Source organism: Podarcis bocagei, assembly GCF_964188305.1.
Source record: "Podarcis bocagei genome assembly, chromosome: 12".
Taxonomy (NCBI): Eukaryota; Metazoa; Chordata; class Lepidosauria; order Squamata; family Lacertidae; genus Podarcis; species Podarcis bocagei.
The window spans coordinates 51761503-51783510 of NC_138137.1; the positions used below are offsets into that span (position 1 = coordinate 51761503).

Consider the following 22008-nt stretch of genomic DNA (forward strand, 5'->3'; position numbering starts at 1 on the left):
TTAGCCGTTCCTCATAAGGCATCGTTTCCAGGCCTTTGACCATTTTGGTTGCTCTCCTCTGGACACGTTCCAGTTTGTCAGTGTCCTTCTTGAACTGTGGTGTCCAGAACTGGACACAGTACTCCAGGTGAGGTCTGACCAGAGCAGAATACAGTGGCAATGTAGTCCAGCCCCCTGCAATCATCCAGTCCAGCCCACTGCAATTTCAGGAATATTCAGCTATCCCATACAGAGATCAAACTTGCAACCTTGGTGCTATCAGCGCCACACTTTGGTATGGTTGTCCCCAATGTACTCTGGGTTTATTTTGCATTGTACGCTGCCACGAGCAATTATAATGGAGACACACAATATAAAAGCACTGTGGGTTGGTGGAGAATCAAAAGTCACATTAAAAAGATATTGGGATATGAAATCCCCACAATGTCAGTGGTTCCTGAACTTTCGCCCTTTGGGCCGCTTGAAAATCACTGAGGGTCTTAGTGAACCATTTGGTGGTTTTTCCGCCTGTATTGCAGCTAGATGCTGTATGGTTTTAAATTATATTTTTATTGCTTCTTTTATTTCTTATGTATTGTGTTTCGTACCATTCAAATTCCAGCGTAGTAAAATGCAATACAAGAAATGAAAGATGCAATAAAAGATGCAATTAAAAATCAATAGGAAGAATATAACGCATTGGATGTGTCATCTCCCGTCTTCAACCACAAATCTGCAGAGACACCATGGAGCGCCTGAACGAAGGACTACAGTGGGGAATGCTCCCCCCTTCCCAACATCTAGTGTTCTTTTTGCTAAGTTATGTGGGTGGATTGGTCAGTGAGACCAGACCACAGGTCTCTTACATGGTCTCTTACATGCAGGCTGCATACAGAACACTTTGTGAGAAAATGTGGAAACTGACCAGCACGTAGGTGTGGAAACTATAGGAATCTGGCTGGTGCCAGCAGCAAGTTGCCAGTTTATTTTTTATTACCATATTTTTTGCTCTATAAGACTCACTTTTTCCCTCCTAAAAAGTAAGGGGAAATGTGTGTGCATCTTATGGAGCGAATGCAGGCTGCGCAGCTATCCCAGAAGCCAGAACAGCAAGAGGGATTGCTGCTTTCGTTGCGCAGCGATCCCTCTTGTTGTTCTGGCTTCTGAGATTCAGAATATATTTTTTTTCTTGTTTTCCTCCTCCAAAAACTAGGTGCTTCATCTTATAGAGTAAAAAATACGGTATATATGGGTCTGATTTGGGTAAAACTCAGGATTCTCTGTTGCTACGTAATGCAGTGTCTATTAAATGCCATCCTCCTTGAGCTACATAGATTTAAATCAGTAAGAAAATGGCTAAGGTGCATAGAAGATGGGGTGCCCTTGGAGCTGGGAGGTCTACCCCATAAGCAAATGTAGAACTCCTTGAATTCTTGGGCCTTCAGGTTGGCTATCTGCTGCGAGAAAGGGGGCGGCATTGGGCACCCTCGCGGGACACAAAAGTTCAAGGGCTCCCACCTCATTTATCTCGTTAGCAACCTCCACCTCCCGCAGGGCTTGCTGTTTATGAGCTGGGCTGATAACCACACACAGACATCTGCAGGGCACTTTCGCTTGAGTTCAGATGTTACATATTTCTGTTTCGCTAGTGATATGAAAGAACCTTGCTCTGCAGCACCCAAAAGACCTCGGAGCGGATCTCGTGGCAGAGCCAAACTAGACAAGGCACCATTCTTTCAGTAAGCAGTTGTGTGAATGGGGTTTTAAGAAGTAAATAGCAACTGCCCTCCCCTCTTCCCCCAGTTCAGATAGAGACCCTGGCAGGTGAGGTGGTGTGTCATGGAAGCTTTGCACGAAACACACACACACACCAATGCTTGCTACTTGCATTTATGCCAAAGGGGGATTTTCTACCCATGCAAAGAGCGATCACAGGCTGAGTGGGAACCTCCTGTGCTTGCCATTACCTTTTAAAAAACCATCTGCGCAATGGTTAGTTGCAAAAGTGGCGTATCATCTCCACTGTGGTTCCATTATAAATCTGAGCTAATCAAGTGTTTTGTGATTAGCAGAGATGGCCCTGTTTAAAAAAAAAACAGCTTTGGGAGACCTCTAAGCATTCCACCCCCACAAGCACCCCCACACCCACTTTGTGTATTAAAGCTTTAGCCCAGGGCTGAAAGCAAATAGCCTGTTTTAAATTGCTGTTTGTACCTAGAAAATCAGTGACTCATTTATCTACGAACAGCACTTACCTTCTGCATAATTAACAATGTTTTCTTGGTTGTTTCTTTTTGGTTTTTTTCTAAACGGGCACGCCTCTGAAATGTCCGCACTTCTTTTCTGTTCTGGAAACAGGACAGAACAGTGTGCCACGTTGGCACTGTAGAGAAAATACATGGTGCTGAGTGGTTGGTGCCCTTTTGCTCCTCCCTCATAAGTCAGAAAACTGCAGTCGGCCTTAGCTTGGCGATGTGTGAATCAGGAAACTCCGATTCACAGCTTCTGAACGAGACAGTTTAGAGTAATCTTACAAATCCTGGCTTGCTTAGAAGCCCTTAACCATAGTTCCAAGGTTGAATGTCACAGGAAACACTGGTTAGCTGTGGCTTATTAGTTTGTTTTCCCACTTGTGCAAAGGACGCCTACAGTTTGTGGGCACCCAAGTCTTAAAAGAGTTGCATGCAAAGCTACTTTCTGCTCATGCAACAAACTTCTGATTGTGCAACAGAACCTCCTCCTGTAGCCCCACCCCATGCCCCTCAAAGTCTGATCCAGAAGTTTGGGGAAATGCCCAGAGTGGATCTGGTGGGGGCAGGCAGAAAGAATCAGAGAAAATCCTTTCGCACAGGTGGAACTCTGTTTACGCAGCACTGGAAGCACTCCTAATCCAGAATTTGATTGTGTGCACCATTGCCAGATTTGGTGATGTCGAAGAAGTCAATACATTGTTTGCCCAGCACTGATTGGAGTAAAACCATATTAACGAGGAGAGAGGTGTGGAAGGGGATTTATGGGTCTGTATACAGGTTATGGGTGGCTCTGTGGTCTAAACCACTGAGCCTAGGGCTTGCCGATCAGAAGGTCGGCGGTTCGAATCCCCACAACGGGATGAGCTCCCGTTGCTCATTCCCAGTTTCTGCCAACCTAGCAGTTCGAAAGCACATCAAAGTGCAAGTAGATAAATAGGTACCATTTTGATGGGGAAGTAAACGGCGTTTCCATGCGCTGCTCTGGTTCGCCAGAAGCTGCTTAGTCATGCTGGCCACATGACCCGGAAGCTGTCTACGGACAAACGCTGGCTCCCTCAGCCAGTAAAGCGAGATGAGCGCCACAACCCGAGTTGTCCGCGACTGGGTTTAATGGTCAGGGGTCCCTTTACCTTTATACAGGTTTTAGATGCTTGCTTAAGTTGCCTTGGTGCACAATTTTCAGCTGTGCTTTCAGAGTTATCATGTCTAGAATTATGGAACAGAGAAGCATATCTACAAGTTGGCTGCAGGCCTATCCATACTTTCTGTTCCACCAGTTTAATCCCCTGAGATGTTCCCCAAATAATTTTGAAAGCAGGATGAAGATGCTGAGGATTCTCTACCAGTGAACCCTACTTCTCTTTCCCCACAAAAGTAAATTTCCTAAGGATCCCCATGACTGAGGGAATGATTGTTGAACCAGTTCTTAAGTCTGTAGTTTAGCTATAGTCTGAGAAATCTTTAAACACTGTCCCTTATTCTTTTTAATCCTCCACAATTTGTTTGCCATCGTGGATTTAAAGAAGATTTTAATGTCATCTGTTCCAAGCCAGCTCTGGCTAACTAGTTGGATATCCTGCCCTAATCCAGATTAGAAAGCTGTAACTGTTAAGATTACACACAAAAGGTTTAAATCTGGTTAATGTCTATCTACTTCTTGTGCTTTTCTGTGTAGCTTTTGAAAACCTTTAGCCAAGCTTTATTTAACAGTTCCTTGGTTCTCTTCCTTTCTCTTTGACACAACGGATAGGTGGGAAATGTTGGATAACAGAACTTTCATTTTAAAACTCTATGTTTCCTAGTTAAGTGAAACTGCAAAATTTCTCCAGCTGGAGTTTTGTAGGAATAGTTGCATTATTTAATAGAACTTGTGTGTGCGTTTTGCCAAAGAAGGTATTCTGGGTGATGTACAATGGCATGGTTTGCACATAAAGCTAAGTCGTGGTGTGTTCAACCAAAGTCAAGGTTTGTTTGGCTATCTGAACCGACCCCTCCAGCCTAATCATGATTTCTTTTCTATCAACAAACCACAATCTGAAGTCAAGGTTTGTTCTTGGCTCATGAACAATGGCTTGTTTAACTTTTAACTCTGGTTTGGTCAGAACTCAGCAACCTTTCTTAACCCCATCCCAGATACTTGCAAGGCCACAGAGGCAGAAGGCTCTAAGAGCAGCTGGAAAATAAGACAAGCTTTGGAGTCACAGCTTATTCGTTTGCATGTAAAACAAACCATGGCTTTGTGTTATGTGCAAACACATGTGCAGTTTCCCCTCTCTTAGTTTTTTGTACCAATGTAATTTTAGTTGCATTGTTCAAAAAAACTGCAAAGGGGGAAGCATCAGTTAAGGTTGACACTAGAAAGTTATGCCCATCAAGCTTAAATGGAGACATGGAGAAGCGACTGAATTGGAATAGTGTGGCAACAAACAAGTTTTAAAATTCTTCTCCTGGGGAAATTATCCTACCCGCAAGAAAGCAATGTAAGTCTCTTCCCATTGCAAAGCATTAAGCTGCCATATACTAGGTCAGACTCTCCATTTGGCTCCAATGCTGTTGACAAAGACTGGCAGCATGTCCGGTGAATATGCACGGGTGCAATCCGATGTTTGGCTGAGGGGTGTATGGATCATATTTTGCTGTTGAAATCAACCACTGACAAGCCACTTCTTAAGAGCCCTTGTGCAAATGCTCCTAGAGTTCTGTGATGAGTGGGATTTTTGTACAACATTTGCAGCCACGTAGCTTCACGAATGCCCATTTTTATAGGATTCCCCATTCCATACGGCACCTCTCTCCAAGCATTTATCTTTCTTTTCCCCTGCCCTACCCACAGGATAAACAATCCTGGCAGAGCGAGAGGGAGATTTTCAACACCCCAGGCATGAAGCACGAAAACCTTTTGCAGTTCATTGCAGCAGAGAAGCGAGGAACAAACTTGGAGGCAGAGCTGTGGCTGATCACAGCTTACCATGACAAGGTAACAGATGTGTGACTGTGTTGTCATCTCGATAGCTGCAGGAAGACCTGAAGCAAACTGAAGGGGAAGCAACTCTACACACACACACACACACACACACACACACACACACACACACACAAACCCCTTCCCCTTGTAGGGGAAGCCAAGAGATGAGGCAGGTTTTAAAAGCCCACTCACCCTCCCAGAAGCAGGGAAAACTAAGAGAAGGGAAAGAGATGGGATAAACAGTGGGGAAGGAGTTTAGTGTCAGATCCTACTTCCTTTATTTATTCACCAATTCATTCAAAGACCCTCTTTATCAGTGCTTCCACCTCCTGAGAGACGGTGGGATTACCTAGAGGAGAATTAAGAAGCAAGGGGGCAGAATGGGGACTGCTGGAGGTGGAAACGGCCATCAGACTTTGAAAATCTGGTGTCACCTGATTTAGGTTCATCACTTTTGTAGAATTAATTAAACTAAATAGTTTTAAGTGTACTTTGAATAAATGTGAAACTGAGGGTTACTGTATTGAATTTCATTGCATTACTATGTTCCTTGGTGGATCATGCAGCCCCCTCCCCCCCCCTTTCTGATTAATGCTTTTTATAGGGTAGGGTAGGTGGCACTGGAAATGAGTTTATGGGACCAGGGGTGTGGCTGCTTCTCTGTACGGGTGGAACGTGGTATGTACACATCAGCCACAACATCGCAGGTGGGAACCACAGCGGGGCTCCCTTGCCGTTCTTATACAGACGTCATCAGGTTCTGCAATTTTGCCACAGTTAAGGCTGCTTAGCCCAGAGGGTATTGTTTTTTGTGGGCTTCTTATGTCCAAAATGAAAACACCTCTGCTTTTAGAGAAAAAAGAGAGAGGATTTTTCTGCTCAGGGTGCGACCTAAGGTTCGAGAAACTTGCCGAGTTCTTTCCGCAGAAGCTGGAAATCAATAGGGGCTTTTCAGACAATTTGGTGCCATGCAGCCAAAAGTTAAGCAGCTTTAAATCCGTTTTATTCCAGAGGGGAAACTGAAGCCTATCTTTAGCTCTCCCGTTGAAAGGAACACTACTTGCAACTCATTATCATATACCTGTTTTACTCAGGTGTAACTCCCACTGTGTTCAGTGGGACAACCCCCAGGTAAATGTACACTGGATTGCAGCCTTAAAGCACTTTACTTGGTCAGGATTATGCCTGTGATTGAAATGCAGCCTCTGTGGAGCTCCCCCTGAGCTTGGCCCAGAGGTTCCAGTTGGTGCAAAGCGGCTGTGACTAGACCATTGATGGGGACAGACTATTGCCAGCACACAACTCCAATGCCCAGAAGTCTGCATGAGCTGCCCATAGGTTACTGGACCAAGTTAAGGGTTCTTGTTAGTGGCTCCCCATGGCTTGAATGCACGGCCATCAGATAGCCCTCTTCCCTACTGAATTTCCAGCACCTACTAAAGACTCTTTTTTATTCCAGCTGGCATTTAAGATTGATTTTATAGTTTTGACTTTTTGTTTGGTATTGTATTCTTGCAAACTACTATAGTGACTATTGTAGCTAAGCAATATTATACATTTTTTAAGAGGCCAAGTAGGGGGTCTTGTCACCTGGGCAGCCCAGGACCTCTATACATCCTGCCCAGACTTGCACCCCAGAGAGGTCACTTTGATGCTGCTAACGCAGCAAAACAACAACAACAACACATGGGAAGTAGCAGTTGCCGGTTTCTGCAGCCACAGCAGGCGCTGTGATTCTCCAGACCCCCGGAGGCACACTCCATTGTCTCTGAATAATGGCAAATTGTTTAAATAAATAACTATTGTGAACTGAATGCCCCTCATAACTATATCTAGCTGCAATAAGGGTCTTTTGAGCAGCCAGGGTGAGGATAGGGAAGGGAATCCTTGCTACACATCATGTTCTGATTCTTCCAGGGCTCTTTGACTGACTACCTGAAAGGGAACATTGTCAGCTGGAACGAACTCTGCCATATAGCAGAAACCATGGCTCGCGGACTCTCGTACCTGCACGAAGATGTCCCTTGGTGTAAAGGAGAAGGACATAAACCTGCTATAGCACACAGGTACGTGGGGTTTTGTTTTTGTTTTTAATATAGGCAATTGTGCCACAAATCCAAGGGTGTGTACTTTGTATACAGAAGGTCCCCTGTTTCAGTTGTGTTCAGCAACCACCTCACCTGCAGTAGAACACCAGTCTGAAGGGGAGCCTTCTTCCTCAATCTCATGCCCCCTTGCTAGTTTTTAATACAGCTCCCATCAGTCCCAACCAACATGGCTGTACCATTTTTAACACACACACCCCATTATTGTTTTTTTGCTGGAGGGCACCAGGTTGGGAAAGACTGATTTATACAAATTTGCCTACCAGGTTATGCTCCTCGGGACCAAGCAATGGTAGGTATAGCATTGTGCCCGTTTCATGAACTGCAATGATGGAAGATGTTCTGGGAGAGGGAGAGCAATGGGAAGAGAATGGGTTGCCATCTAACAAACGCAGCCCTCCCCGCCGCCTGCCAATTTAAAGCCGCAGAGGGAATAAATGAGTCATTGTAGTGCCGGTGAATAGAGAGTTGTCTTTGGATTCAAGAAGACCCTGGTTCAAGTTCTTTCCCCTACTTCGAACAAGTTTCTGTCTCTTAGCAAAACGTGGAGCCTGTTTTTGTTGCTGTCGTTATTAACCTCGGGCACCAGGACAGTGTTATGCGGTGCTTTATATAAGGAGCGTGCCCTCATAATACATTGTCAGGTCAATGAAGACATTTCGCTCAAGTCCTATTAACTTGTTTGTGTGGGAAGGAGCCGCTCTCAGTTCTGAAGCAGAGAAGGAGAGGGAGAGAGAGTTGTGTGTGTTGGGGAGGCACGAAGGAAGAAGAAATAGAGAGAAGCACTTCTATCTAGCAAGGCCTGTGACCTACAGCACAAAGAAAAGAGACACAACTCTCGGTGTGTGACCAGGGTGGCCTCATTTTGCTTACATAAGTGTAAACCCAGCTAGGTGTGCTATCCAAGCTCAGTGAAAGAAAGCCGTAGGCATAGCGGACGAGAGAGAGGGGAATGATACGGGTGTGCGGCAAGGATTCAAAATGTGCGTTTGTTTACTGATTGTGTTTCAACTCCTTCCTGCAAGGAGCTCAGGATAAAATGGAGGTATCTCATCTTATCCTCACAACAGCCCTGTGAGGTGAGTTAGGCAGAGAGATGGTCGCACACACACACACACACACACACACACACACACACACACAGAGAATTCCTGCTCCATGATTGCAGTCATGGGATTGTTGTCTTTCACATGACGGTATGTGTTTTGACTCCACAGAGTGGGAAGTGACGGAAACAGGACGTTTGTGTTATTGTGTTTCGTGAAGTGGGACTATTGTCCTTTGTTCTTTTTCTCTTTGCTATCTCATGCTAGAGAGAGAGGGAGCCATGTTACAGTGCTCCGTGTGTGTTTATATGTAAATAAAGTAGATTAGCCAAAATGCTGAGTTGCTAAGGTATGTTACGCATGTTGTGCAAACTCTGCGGATCCCTAAGTGTGCCGGTGTCTGTTGGCACTCGCTGTGATGTTCGGGCTGAAGAAAGCTTTTGAAGCTTCCGAACGAACGCCCAGGAGGGAGAGAACATGCCTGTCGGGCATGTGTCTCTGTCAGGGTCCTACTCGAGTGTAGGCTGAACTCCTGACACACACACCGCTGAGGAGTAGCCAATGTGGGGCCGTCCAGTCGTTGGGATAAGGCATAAGAGCTTTTGCGCCCAAGAATCTATTTCATCAGTTGTTAACGGTCAGGGATGGGGGATCTTTTTCACTCCAAGGGCCAAATTACCTTCTGGGCAAGCTTCCAAGGGCCACATCCCAACCTTGGGCAGGGCTATAGGCAAAAGGAGGCAGAAAAGCAAACGCAAATTTTAGCTCGGGTCAATGGTCTAGTTCCTACATGCCCCCTCTATCTTCCACCCAGAGGCATTATGAGCTCATGGTCCAATCCAGCCAGGCAAAGATACTTGGGGTGCCAAATTGGGCCAGCGAGGAGGGTGGCCTGGGGGGAGAGTTTTGAGGGCCAGATAATGAGGCGTGGAGGGCCCACATTCAGTCTCCAGGGTTTCCCCGCAGATTGTGTAGAATCTGGACCACGGAAGCTTATGCCGCAATAACATTCAGGAGCCTCAAGTCTTCCTTTCAGGGCCACTGCAGCAGCCTTGACACGGCTCCCCCTTTGAAAATCCAAATCAGCGCCAGCGCCGTTTGGCACGGCCTCAGCTCAGAGGCTTTCAGACTGAGTGGAAGCCTCTCAGAGGTTCCTCTGTTAGGGTACCTGCAATGCCAGAGGAGCTCTGTGGACGAGGCCTTCTGTACCATTGCCAGCCTGCCTGTGCAAAGGGAGCGTTGGGGGGCTCTCTAAGGTGCCCTGTCAGTTGATATGGTTCGTGGCGTTGTGTGCACACATTTGGGGGTGCACGCATGCCTAGAATTCTCTGCAGCATGGCAGTGTTTGCATGGCAGATACATAGGGATAATGTCCACGCAGAAAGGATTGAAGGGAACAAGTCTGGAAACTATTGTCCTAGCTTTCTAAGTGCTGCACTGCCCCCTGACGGCACTTTATTGCACACACTTAAATTGCCAGCAAGAGAACAGAATCTGATTTCATAGAATTGTAGCGTTGGGGGGGGGAATCCCAGGGTCATCTAGTCCAACCCCTGCTGTGCAGGAGGAGGTTTCCGTTTTCATAAGCAGCTGCCCCCTCTTTGAATCTATACTGGGGCGTTCTTCCTTCCTTCCGCTAAAGTTCCGCGTTTTGTCCTAGTATTAAACAAAAGTTGCTTTGTTTAATCCTAAACAAATAAAAGAGAAGCATCGATTGCCGTCGTCAGTGGCTCTTTCGCACCAGAAGTTTCATCCGTTTTAGTTTCTTAAAATAGGCGAGACATTCAGCTGAAGCTTCACTCAGGAAAGACCTTTGAAATGAATGCACATGACTTAATTAGGCCCATTCATTTTATGTTGTGAACAGCCCTGAGATGATGATGATGATGATGATGATGATGATAATAATAATAATAAAATAAAATAAAATAAAAAACACCACAATCTCCTGATGTTGTTAGACCACAATACAGTGGTACCTCGGGTTAAGTACTTAATTTGTTCCGGAGGTCCATTCGTAACCTGAAACTGTTCTTAACCTGCAGCACCACTTTAGCTAATGGGGCCTCCTGCTGCTGCTGCTCCGCCAGAGCACAATTTCTGTTCTCAACCTGAAGCAAAGTTCTTAACCCAAGGTACTATTTCTGGGTTAGCGGAGTCTGTAACCTGAAGCGTATGTAACCCGAGGTACCACTGTACCCATCTTTCTTGACCACGCTGTTGATGCAGAAGACAACACATTGGCTGCCCCTGTTACAAGTAGAGTAAATAACATTCTGTCAAAATATTGCTCGCCAATTTCAGTGCTCAGCAGCGGTTCAGCCACATCTTTTTCCTCCATCTGGGCCACTGGAATCTTTGATGCCAGTTGTATCATACCTCCAGTGTTTAGGATGTGAGGAAGACCTCTCTCTCAGAAGAATAGAGAATCGCGAGAGGATGCCGTTCCCCTGCAGGGCATTCTGTGCCCTGGGAACTCACTGAACTCTCCTCCTTTCTCTGCTGCGGTGTCTCTCTCCGTAACGTATTCTGACAGGAGATTTCAGAAAACAATTGTCTCTGCCCTCATTAATTATGTCGCTGGGCCCCGCTGTTGTCCCGCGGTCCGACAGCAGGGTTACCACAGTGAATTGAATTGATGGCAGGAGAATTATAATGCCAAACACACATGGGCTTGCCATCTGCTGCCTAAGGTCTGTAATTTAATTATATTCACCCACATCCCTTTTTCTTCTTAACCCACTCTGAAAATGTTAGAAAGTTCAGGAATGACTTAATAGCCAGGGCTTTTGAACTTACAGGGTAAGTAAGGACAAAAAGTGAGGGAGCCAGGGCAACAGCTACGGTTCCAGAACCTAACACAGCTCTCCAGAAAAGGCCTGGCTGAGAAGTCTAGATGAAAACAGCAATGGGTTTTAGAAACTTATTGTGTTTTTGCTTATTTATTGAATTTCCATCCCTCCTTTCCTCTTGAAAGTGCCCAGAGCGGCAAACAGATGTAACATATAATACAAAAACAAAGCAAACGTTCCAAAACAGATTTTTATTTTTAAAAAGTTACAATTAAAAACATCTGAAAACAGTTAGTCTTAAAGCAGTCAAAGACACACTTCCATCCAACAATCTTATGGTTGCCTGGAACATAATTATTCAGTCGCCAAATCCTTGGATAAACAGGAATGGTTTCAAATTCCTCCTGAAGGTTGATAATGGAGATGGATGCAACTCTGAGACAGGGCATTCCACCTCTGGGGAGCCACCACCGAAAAGGCCGTGTTGGGGTGTGTGTGTCCTATACCAACTGGGCAGCCCCTCTGTGGTGGTGTAGGACGAGCTGGTCTCCAGGTTGGCCTTATTTTACTTGCTGGTCTTTCCGTTCATGAAAAACAAGATCAAACCCACTTCTCATGCTTACATCCATAGCAGAACTCACATAGGCATATTCACCTGGAACTGCCTATTTCAGAGCGATGGTATCTGTGACCTTAATTCCCTCCTCTGTCCCCACCCCCTTGCAGGGACTTCAAGAGCAAAAACGTATTGCTGAAGAATGACTTGACAGCCGTGCTAGCAGACTTTGGGTTGGCTGTACGGTTTGAACCTGGGAAACCTCCAGGAGACACCCACGGACAGGTAACGCCTGCGGCTTGGCAAAAGTGTCTGCTTACCTCCCTTAGCAACACTTCTCAGTGCATACAGCAGCATTTCCTCGGGACAAGAAATTATACCATTTTTAGGGACAAGACGTAGTAATTGTCAGATTAATGGGCGCACTTAGTCATCACCTTTACTATGGCTTGCCTGTTGGGAAAACTACATTTCCATGCGATCACATCATTGTTCACAGAATCCATCTGTGCTGTCCAGCAGAGTCCCTGAACTACGTCTGCAGCAGAATCAGGTTTCAAAGTCCTGAATTGGCAGAATGGGCTTCTTGCCACTTTAGTCAACCACTGAAGCTTCAATTTTTTGAATGCTTCCAATTCTTTTATTTTTAAAAATTATTTATTCACCTGAAGATCGGGGGAAGGGGGGGAGGTTTTTGATCAAAAGAGAGAGAGATGCCAGTTCTCACATCTTGACAAAAGTGCCGTGGGTGCCAACACCAAACGACTGCCATGATCCGCAAAGGAAATAGTGGTGATAGCGCTCAGTAGCAGTGAATACAATCACAAAAAAGATGTGTTTGTGTGTTTATATATTATATTGAAGAATCCATCTCCCCGCAAGGAGAATACTAGGCACAGCAGTGAGTGGGTTACCCTGGGACCTTTCTCTGCGACGTGTTTGTTGTTTTGCTGGCACGTTCTTTGATATGGCGAAACATTCGAAACTGGCTGGTGTAGCGCGGTCCACTCTTTCGCCTCATTCTGCTGCAGATGCTAAGAGCTCTCAGTGGCTCATCCCAGCGATCAGCCCAGTCCAAATACAGCTAGCAAATTGCGCAAACCAGAAGCTGACATTCAATGTTGCAGGATACACTTCAACTATTCAACAGTTCTTTGTTTGGGATGTGCAGATGGAGAGAGCGCTGCCCCACTATTCAGCTTTGTACTGATACATCCACAAACACACCCCCACCCCCACATGGTATGCCCCCCCCCCGCGAATTTCCTGCAGTGCTGAATGTGGAGAATGCTTTATGACCAGATTCATGACTCAAGTTGGAAGGGGGAGGGAAGCCCTACATAGGGTATGGGAAAGTCTTGCTCCTCCACCTCCTTCTGCAAATGATGACTACCGTACTTTTCCGTGTATAAGACTATATTTTTTTCTTGAAAAATCATGCAAAAAAACTGGTGTCGTCTTATACATGGGTAGTGAATAGGGTGGACGTTTGATTGGTTGCTGCTGCGTCTGTTAGCGGCGGTTGTGTGTGTGATTGGTTGCTGCGTCAGTGGGTGGTGTTGATTGGCTGACGCTGCGGGAGTTGGGCGGGCAATTGGCAGCTTCTGCTGGCGAGGGGACAGATGGGAGGCGGATTTTGTGATGCGTGCAGGGGAGCGATTTACAGCAATTCCTGCCCCCCTCCCAAAAGCTCAACAACCCTGTGTGATCCCTCCCCCCATTTCCTGAAATTTGAGTCCCGCAAAACAGGGTGCGTCTTATAGACGGGAAAGTATGGTTTAAATTAAAGAAAGAAGAAAAATCCCCGCAGTTTTAAGGATGGGGGTTCTGTATTTGCCACCCTTTCGTCTCAGTGGCCTATTCCTCTTTCTGACTCAGGTGGGAACAAGAAGATACATGGCTCCCGAGGTGTTAGAGGGAGCAATAAACTTCCAGAGAGATGCCTTCCTCAGAATAGACATGTATGCCATGGGGCTAGTCTTGTGGGAGTTGGTCTCCAGGTGCAAAGCAGCTGATGGTGAGTATCACAATCTCTACTGTGTATACAGCTTTGGGGTTAGTCCCACTGTCTCTGGTTTCCAGGAAATTCTGGGAGCGCCTTTGCCCAACTGGAATGTTGCCAGCAGAGTGGGGACCCCCTTAGTCACCTCACTGCTTTTAAGGTTTCCCCCAAACAATTAAGTGGTATATAAACTTTTATGAAATAGTAAATCTCAGATTCTATCTGTCCGACATTAACCCAGAAGTAACTGCAAGGGTGGCTGAGTTTTCATCAATAGCATCTCTTAGAGTGGTGAGTGGCACTATTTAGCGGGAAGAAATCCCAATGAAAATCCTCGTTGTTATATATTTTACGTGGCTGTTTAGTTGTATATATTTTAAAATTTTATATATGGATGGATGGGATGCGTTTGGCGCCGTGGGGTAAACCACAGAGCCTAGGACTTGCCGATCAGAAGGCCGGCGGTTTGAATCCCCACGACGGGGTGAGCTCCTGTTGCTCGGTCCCTGCTCCTGCCAACCTAGCAGTTCGAAAGCACGTCAAAGTGCAAGTAGATAAATAGGAACCGCTCCGGCGGGAAGGTAAACGGCGTTTCCGTGCGCTGTTCTCGTTCGCCAGAAGCAGCTTAGTCATTCTGGCCACATGACCCGGAAGCTGTACGCCGGCTCCCTCGGCCTGTAAAGCGAGATGAGCGCCACAACCCCAGAGTCGGTCGCGACTGGACCTAATGGTCAGGGGTCCCTTTACCTTTATACTTGTAATGCCTAATAAAGGTTTGGCGAAGTAAGAAATAGTAAATAATAATAATAATAATAATAATAATAATAATAATAATAATAATACCACCACCACCACAGATCACGGAGAAAATTCCCATATGAATGCACAACAATATGGCAGATAACATTTTCTCCATATAGTTATGTACTGGGGTTACACAAGAACTTTTACAATATTGCACCCTTCTTGAGAGCCAGAAATGTAGAAGTAGTCAGAAGGGTTGCAAACTTTGTACTGCCTGCTGCAAAAGGTCCATTTAACGACCACTAGAAACTCGAAATAATAAGTATTTTTTCTTTGTGCTAGCTGTGCAGTCACACATGTGGGCTCTGTGCCTGCATACGCAATATTTAGGAACTTTCTTGATTTAAGGACCGCCAGAGATTATAAGTAATTGTTGTTTTTAGAGAACGGCCTGTTTTCTCCTTATCTGTTTAATTCTAGGCTTTCAGTTCAGATGGTATACTTCCTCCCTCTATTTTTATGTCCTATACTACTATATTTACTCAAGCCAGAGTTACTCACATGCAAACCGAATAGATTAATTGGTCAGTCACCTAAAATTTGCGTGATTAATTAACAATATTTCTTTAATCAGTTGGAAAGCGTTAGTTCAGGCATACTGGGTCCTTTTGAGTTTTCTGAGTTCATTGACCTATTTTCTTCATATTTGTTTTGAACGGTTGGTTTAACCTTCAATATGTTTTATTGTCTTTTGTGGTATTGTACCTTTGCCTTAATTACTGACTGTAAGGCACTTGGAGTGCTAGATGACTGAAAAATAAGCTCTGGATCTAAATACATAAAGGGAACAGTCTGTTCTGTACCAAGCGAAGGAAGGCACCTCTTTGGGCTAGTGCCTGCATTGAGATATGGTGCTTTGGGAATGAGCCTGTGTGGGTCCTGGGCTAGTACACTTCCCTCCTCTCTTTCAGCAGGGTCGGTCACAAAGATGAGATTGGAAACTTTTGCTTTAGTTTTCTGCTAAATGCATTTACTTGTCCAAGCCCAGACAAATGGTAGATACTGAAACTATGGTTTGGGGAAACCAAGCCAGCTTAAATGGCTGTTTGGAGATCAGAACCAGCCATTCATGTACTGAAGTTTGGGTATAATTATCTGGGTAACAAATCTTGGATAACTAGAGTTCTGATAGTGGGACCTGCATGTATGTGTGAACTGTGATCTTTGCCACTTTCTGGTGTTGCTGTGGAGACTTAGGCAGTGTACATATTCCAGCTTGCTCTTCATCCAGTTCACTTCCATGTTGTTAGCCACAATCCATATTCATCCTGTATCTATCCTGTTACTTCTAGGGAAATATTATGTTTCGATGTGGTTCCGCCCCCCCCCCAAAAAAAAACCCCTCAGCTTTGATCCAAACTGAGAAAAAGTGAACAAGTCAGCTCTAATTATCTCTTGCTTGGACTACTGCAATGCACTCTATGTGGGGCTACCTTTGAAGGTGACCTGGAAACGACAAATAATCCAGAATGCGGCAGCCAGACTGGTGACTGGGAGCTGCCGCCGAGACCATATAACACCGGTCCTGAAAGACCTACACTGGCTCCCAGTACATTTCCAAGCACAATTCAAAGTGTTGGTGCTTGGGCCTTTGAAGAGAAGACAAGTATTTCATATTTTGAACAGAGAACAATTGGATTTGATATGTTTACAAGAAACTCACATAACTAGAGCCCACAGGAGATTACTCACAAATAAAAGGTTAGGACAAGAATTTGTTTCATCAGACAAAGTTAAGAAGAGGGGAGTGGTAATATATGTGAAGGAGAAATGGGCTCCAAAAATGATATTTAAAGATGAACAAGGGAGATATCTGGCTGTGGAGATACAAGTACAAGGAGAAAAACTTTTAGTTGTTGGAATTTATGCACCAAATGAAGGCAAATCTGACTTCTTTAAGGGACTTCATGAAACTTTGATGGACTATCTGGATTATAATATGATAATCATGGGAGACATGAATGGCGTGGTCTCCACTAATATGGACAAGGCACAAAGACTAACAGTCACTAAAGAAGGGAGACTCCCCAAGACTTTTTTCGAAATGACAGAAAACATGGACTTGATAGACATTTGGAGAACAAGGAACCCTCTGGAGAGAGAGGGAACCTTCTTCTCCCAAGCAATGATGACCTGGACCAGAATTGACCAAATCTGGGTTACTAGTGGATTGGCTCCAAAGATTAAGAAAGTGGAAATCTGCCCAAAAACTTGCTCCGACCATAACGCCGTGAAGATGGAGATGAAACTCACAATAACCGGTCAATTTAGATGGAGAATGAATGACACCCTCTTTCGAGATAAGGAGATTCTCACGAAGGCCCAAAAGACCTTAAAAGACTATTTTGAAATAAATATGAGGACTGACGTGGAGAAAAGAGTGATCTGGGACGCAAGTAAAGCTGTTATGAGAGGATTTTTGATTCAACAAAATTCAATAAAGAGGAAAAAACAAAATGAGAAAAAAGAGAAGATCTTGGAAATGATAAAGGAAGGAGAGAGGAAATTAAGAACAAAACCAAAGTCTCAGGACATTTTAAGAGAGATTAAGTTATATCAAACTCAATATATGGAATTGATGAACCAAGAGATTGAATGGAAGATAAAGCAAATGAAACAAAAGACTTTTGAATCAGCAAATAAATGCGGTAAACTTTTGGCATGGCAATTGAAGAAAAGGCAGAAACTAAATACAGTCACAAGCCTAGAGGTTGATGGAAAGAGTATATCTAAACCTAATGAAATTAGAAATTGCTTTCTAAGTTACTTCAAAAAACTTTACACCCAAGGCCCGCAAAATGAAGAAGATATAGACAAATTCCTTGGAAGATATGGATTACAAAATATCTCTCAGCAAAGTAAGATGGACTTGAACCAGAGAATCTCAGAACAAGAGGTAGAGGCTGCCATTCAGAATATGCAATTGGGCAAATCTCCGGGACCAGATGGACTGACTTCTAGATACTACAAATCGTTGAAGGAATGGTTGATTCAACCATTAAGAGAAGTTTGTAATGAGATCCTTGAAGGAAAAAGGGCACCTGAATCGTGGAAAGAGGCATATATCTCACTCATACCAAAGTCAGAGACTGAAAAGACCCAACTCAAGAACTACCGCCCGATATCACTCCTTAATGTGGATTACAAAATTTTTGCAGACATTTTGGCAAAAAGATTTAAAAGAGTTTTGATGGAGAAGATTCATAAAGACCAAGCAGGCTTTCTCCCTAAAAGACACCTAGCGGACAATGTAAGGAATGTAATAGACATTTTGGAAAAGCTGGAGGTGAATATAAACACTAAAGCAGTATTGATCTTTGTGGACGCGGAGAAAGCCTTTGATAATATCTCTTGGAGTTTTATGAGGAAGAATCTTCATGGGATGGGGGTAGGCCAGGGTTTTGAGAATGGTATGGCTGCAATATATTCCGAACAAAAAGCTAAGCTGATTGTAAATAATGTTGTGACTGAGGAACTTAAGATAGAAAAAGGAACTCGGCAGGGGTGCCCAATTTCCCCATTACTTTTCATTTCGGTTCTGGAGGTGTTGCTGAATATGATAAGAAATGACCAGCAGGTCAAAGGTGTGCAGGTCGGAGCTAAACACTACAAGTTAAGAGCGTATGCAGATGACCTAGTATTGACTTTGCAAGAGCCAAACACTAGTACGAAAAGGGTTTTAGAAATAATTCAACAATTTGGCCAGGTGGCTGGATTTAAGTTGAATAAGCAAAAAACTAAAGTCTTAGGGAAAAACCTAACAGATATGGAAAAGGAGAAGTTTCAGGAGGAAACAGGTTTGACAGTGGTTAAGAAAGTCAAATACCTAGGGGTTTATTTAACACCTAAGAATGTTAATTTGTATAAGGACAATTATGAAAAATGTTGGTCAGAGATTAAAAAAGATCTAGAAATATGGTCAAATCTGAAACTGTCAATGTTAGGCCGAATTGCAGTAATTAAAATGAATGTATTGCCTAGAATGTTATTTTTGTTTCAGACCTTGCAGATTCTTGATAAGATGGAATGTTTTAAGAGGTGGCACAAAGACATTTCGAAATTTGTCTGGCAGGGCAAAAAGCCCCGAATTAAATTCAAAATACTGACTGACGCTAAAGAAAGAGGGGGTTTTGCCCTGCCGGACCTAAAATTGTACTATGAGGCAGCAGCGTTTTGCTGGCTGAAAGAATGGATGCTCCTCGAGAATACAGACATCTTGGATCTGGAAGGCTTCAATAATGCTTTTGGTTGGCATGCATATCTTTGGTATGACAAGGTTAACAGTACCTTTAAAAATCACATTGTTAGAAAAGCATTATTTAATGTCTGGATAAGATACAAAGACTTATTGGAAAATAAAACCCCTAGATGGGTGTCACCAGTGGAGGCTAAAGCAGTGAAGAAACTCAATATGGAGGTCGGATGGCCGAAGTATTGGGAAATTTTAGAACAGGATGGAGACAAGGTTAAACTACAAAGTCAGGAGAAATTGAAGCACAAAGTAGAAAATTGGTTTCAATATCGCCAAATAATGGAAATTTTTAAACAGGATAGGAAAATTGGTTTCCAAGTGGAGAAATCAAAACTAGAGATCGAATTGCTAGAACCCAATACTAAGAATTTATCTAGAATGTATAACTTGCTGTTGAAATGGAACACACAGGATGAAACAGTTAAATCTGCTATGATTAAGTGGGCGCAGGATGTTGGACACAACATTATGTCAGATGACTGGGAATGGTTATGGAACACCGGTATCAAATTTACGGCATGTAATGCCTTAAAGGAAAACATTATGAAAATGGTATACAGGTGGTACATGACCCCAGTCAAGCTGGCAAAAATCTATCATTTGCCCGATAATAAATGTTGGAAATGTAAAGAGACTGAAGGTACTTTTTACCACCTTTGGTGGACATGCCCGAAGATAAAGGTCTTCTGGGAAATGATCTACAATGAAATGAAAAAGGTACTTAAATGTACATTTCCCAAAAAACCAGAGGCCTTTCTCTTGGGCATTGTCGGCCAATTGGTGACAAAGAAAGATAGAAATTTCTTTATGTATGCCACAACAGCAGCAAGAATACTCATCGCAAAGTATTGGAAGACACAAGATTTACCTACTCTGGAAGAATGGCAGATGAAAGTGTTGGACTATATGACACTGGCTGAGATGACAGGCAGAATCCGTGACCAACGTAAAGAGATGGTGGAAGAAGAATGGAAAAAATTTAAGAGCTATCTTAAGGACTACTACAAACTTAATGAATGTTAAAATGTTGTGGTTGCTAGAAGCAACAGGATACAGGGATACAAGGTTAGATAATAAAGGAGGACTAAGATGACAGAGATCAGAAAGTAACAACTGGGAGTTGCTAATTCAAATATGGACACTGGGATGCAGAGAGGGGGGGTATGGGGAAGTCCAAGAAAAGAGGTTTATGAAAATATCTTTGAAAGTATTTTGTATGTTTGTTTTGTTTTGTGTTTGTTTGTTCTTTTTAAAAAATGCTGTAAAACCAATAAAAATTTATTAAAAAAAAAAAAAAATCAAAGTGTTGGTGCTGACCTTTAAAGCCCTAAACGGCCTCAGTCCAGTATACCTGAAGGAGCGTCTCCACCCTCATTGTTCAGCCAGACACTGAGGTCCGGTGCCGAGGGCCTTCTGGCAGTTCCCTCACTGCGAGAAGCCAAGTTACAGCGAACCAGGCAGAAGGCCTTCTCGGTAGTGGCACCCGCCCTGTGGAACGCCCTCCCACCACATGTCAAAGAGAAAAATAACTACCAAACTTTTAGAAGACATCTGAAGGCAGCCCTGTTTAGGGAAGCTTTTAATGTTTAATAGGTTACTGTATTTTAGTGTTTTATTGGAAGCCGCCCAGAGTGGCTGGGGAAACCCAGCCAGATGGGTGGGGTATAAATAATAAATTATTATTGTTATTGTTATTATCTGTTTTAAGCTGGTAATGTGTACACAGCCATAGGTCACCCTGAATTAGAGCTTTCTGTCTCTTCCAAGGAGCTCTGCCACATAATGATGTTCTCCTTCCTATTCCAACTCAGGTCCGGTAGATGAATATATGCTGCCTTTCGAAGAGGAGATCGGGCAGCATCCATCACTCGAGGACTTACAGGAAGTGGTGGTTCACAAGAAGATGCGCCCTGCATTCAAGGATCACTGGCTTAAACACCCTGTATGTCCTTTCTCATTAATACTGTTTAAATCCTTTCTCTAGCAACTAGGTTCCAAAAGTACCGCGCTTTAGAGCAGGAAGCTCCATTCAAGTCAATCACAAGTTTTTGACTTGCAGCATTAAAAAAAAGACAAAACCCTCTACAGCGGTACCTTGGGTTACAGGCACTTCAGGTTACAGGCGCTTCAGGTTACAGACTCCGCTAACCCAGAAATAGTACCTTGGGTTAAGAACTTTGCTTCAGGATGAGAACAGAAATCGCACGGCGGTGGCGCAGCAGCAGCGGGAGGCCCCATTAGCTAAAGTGGTGCTTCAGGTTAAGAACAGTTTCAGGTTAAGAATGGACCTCCAGAACGAATTAAGTTCTTAACCCGATGTACCACTGTAGATTAAAATTTGGTGGGGTTTATTATTACTACTAGTAGTGGTAGTATTAGTACTGCCAACCTAGCAGATCGAAAGCACGCCAGGGCAAGTAGATGAATAGGTACCAATCTGGCGGGAAGGTAAACGGTGTTTCCTTGCACTCTGGTTTCCGTCACGATGTCCCGTTACGCCAGAAGCGGTTTAGTCCTGCTGGCCACATGACCCGGAAAGCTGTCTGCGGGCAAACGCCGGCTCCCTTGACCTGAAAGCGAGATGAGTGCCGCAACCCCATAGTCGCCTTTGACCGGACTTAACCGCCCAGGGGTCCTTTACCTTTAGTATTAAAAGTACTAAAGGTAATACCTTTAGTGTTAGTATCAGTATTACTATTAGCATTGCCTTAATTTGTAGTGGTTCTGAGTAGCCCTTAGGAGTGCAGTGAGAGGAGCAAGGAGAAGAGAAAGGGAGATTAGCAGGTCCTCCTGGTTTCTCTAGAAGAAGAAAACCTATTTCAAATTATAATGTGGCTTGAATTTGAGGAACCTTGAGTTCCAAGCACTGTGCAGAGATTTGGATCCGTGTTTTCTTTTTACATCAGCTTTCTTCATTTATTCGTTCTAATCCGAGGGGACTTTCAAAAGCAGATTGTGATGTAATGTGATGTGTGTGGCAGGGCTGTACACAAACACCTCACTCCCTCTGTCTGTCTGTCTCTCTCCTCAGCTTTTATGTATTTTATTATCTGTTTAAAAGCATCTTTACAGCATCTAACATTAAAAAAAAATGTAATATAGAAACAAACACAGATAAGAGCAGGGGAAAGCACATATATGAAAGAAACACCATGAAAGTGAATGAAACAGAAATTCAGAGGATTCAGAGATTTAAAACCAGGTCCAATCGTATGGGTCAGGGAGAGGCATTCTCAAGCCTCTGCCTACATAGAA

General features: G+C 43.9%; 1 protein-coding gene across 3 annotated transcripts in view; it reads left to right on the forward strand.

The window, feature by feature from the left end:
• Positions 1-22008, forward strand: part of ACVR2B (activin A receptor type 2B) — a 138159-nt gene that overhangs the window by 109439 nt on the left and 6712 nt on the right. For all 3 annotated transcript variants that reach the window (XR_014000756.1, XM_081163757.1, XM_081163756.1), the window contains exons 6-10: positions 5065-5208; positions 7114-7262; positions 11866-11980; positions 13574-13712; positions 20565-20695. Coding sequence is in view for 2 of the 3 variants with exons in the window: in XM_081163757.1 (XP_081019883.1) it covers positions 5065-5208; positions 7114-7262; positions 11866-11980; positions 13574-13712; positions 20565-20695 (678 nt within the window). In the remaining variant the exon portion in view is untranslated. The remainder of the gene's footprint in view (positions 1-5064; positions 5209-7113; positions 7263-11865; positions 11981-13573; positions 13713-20564; positions 20696-22008) is intronic.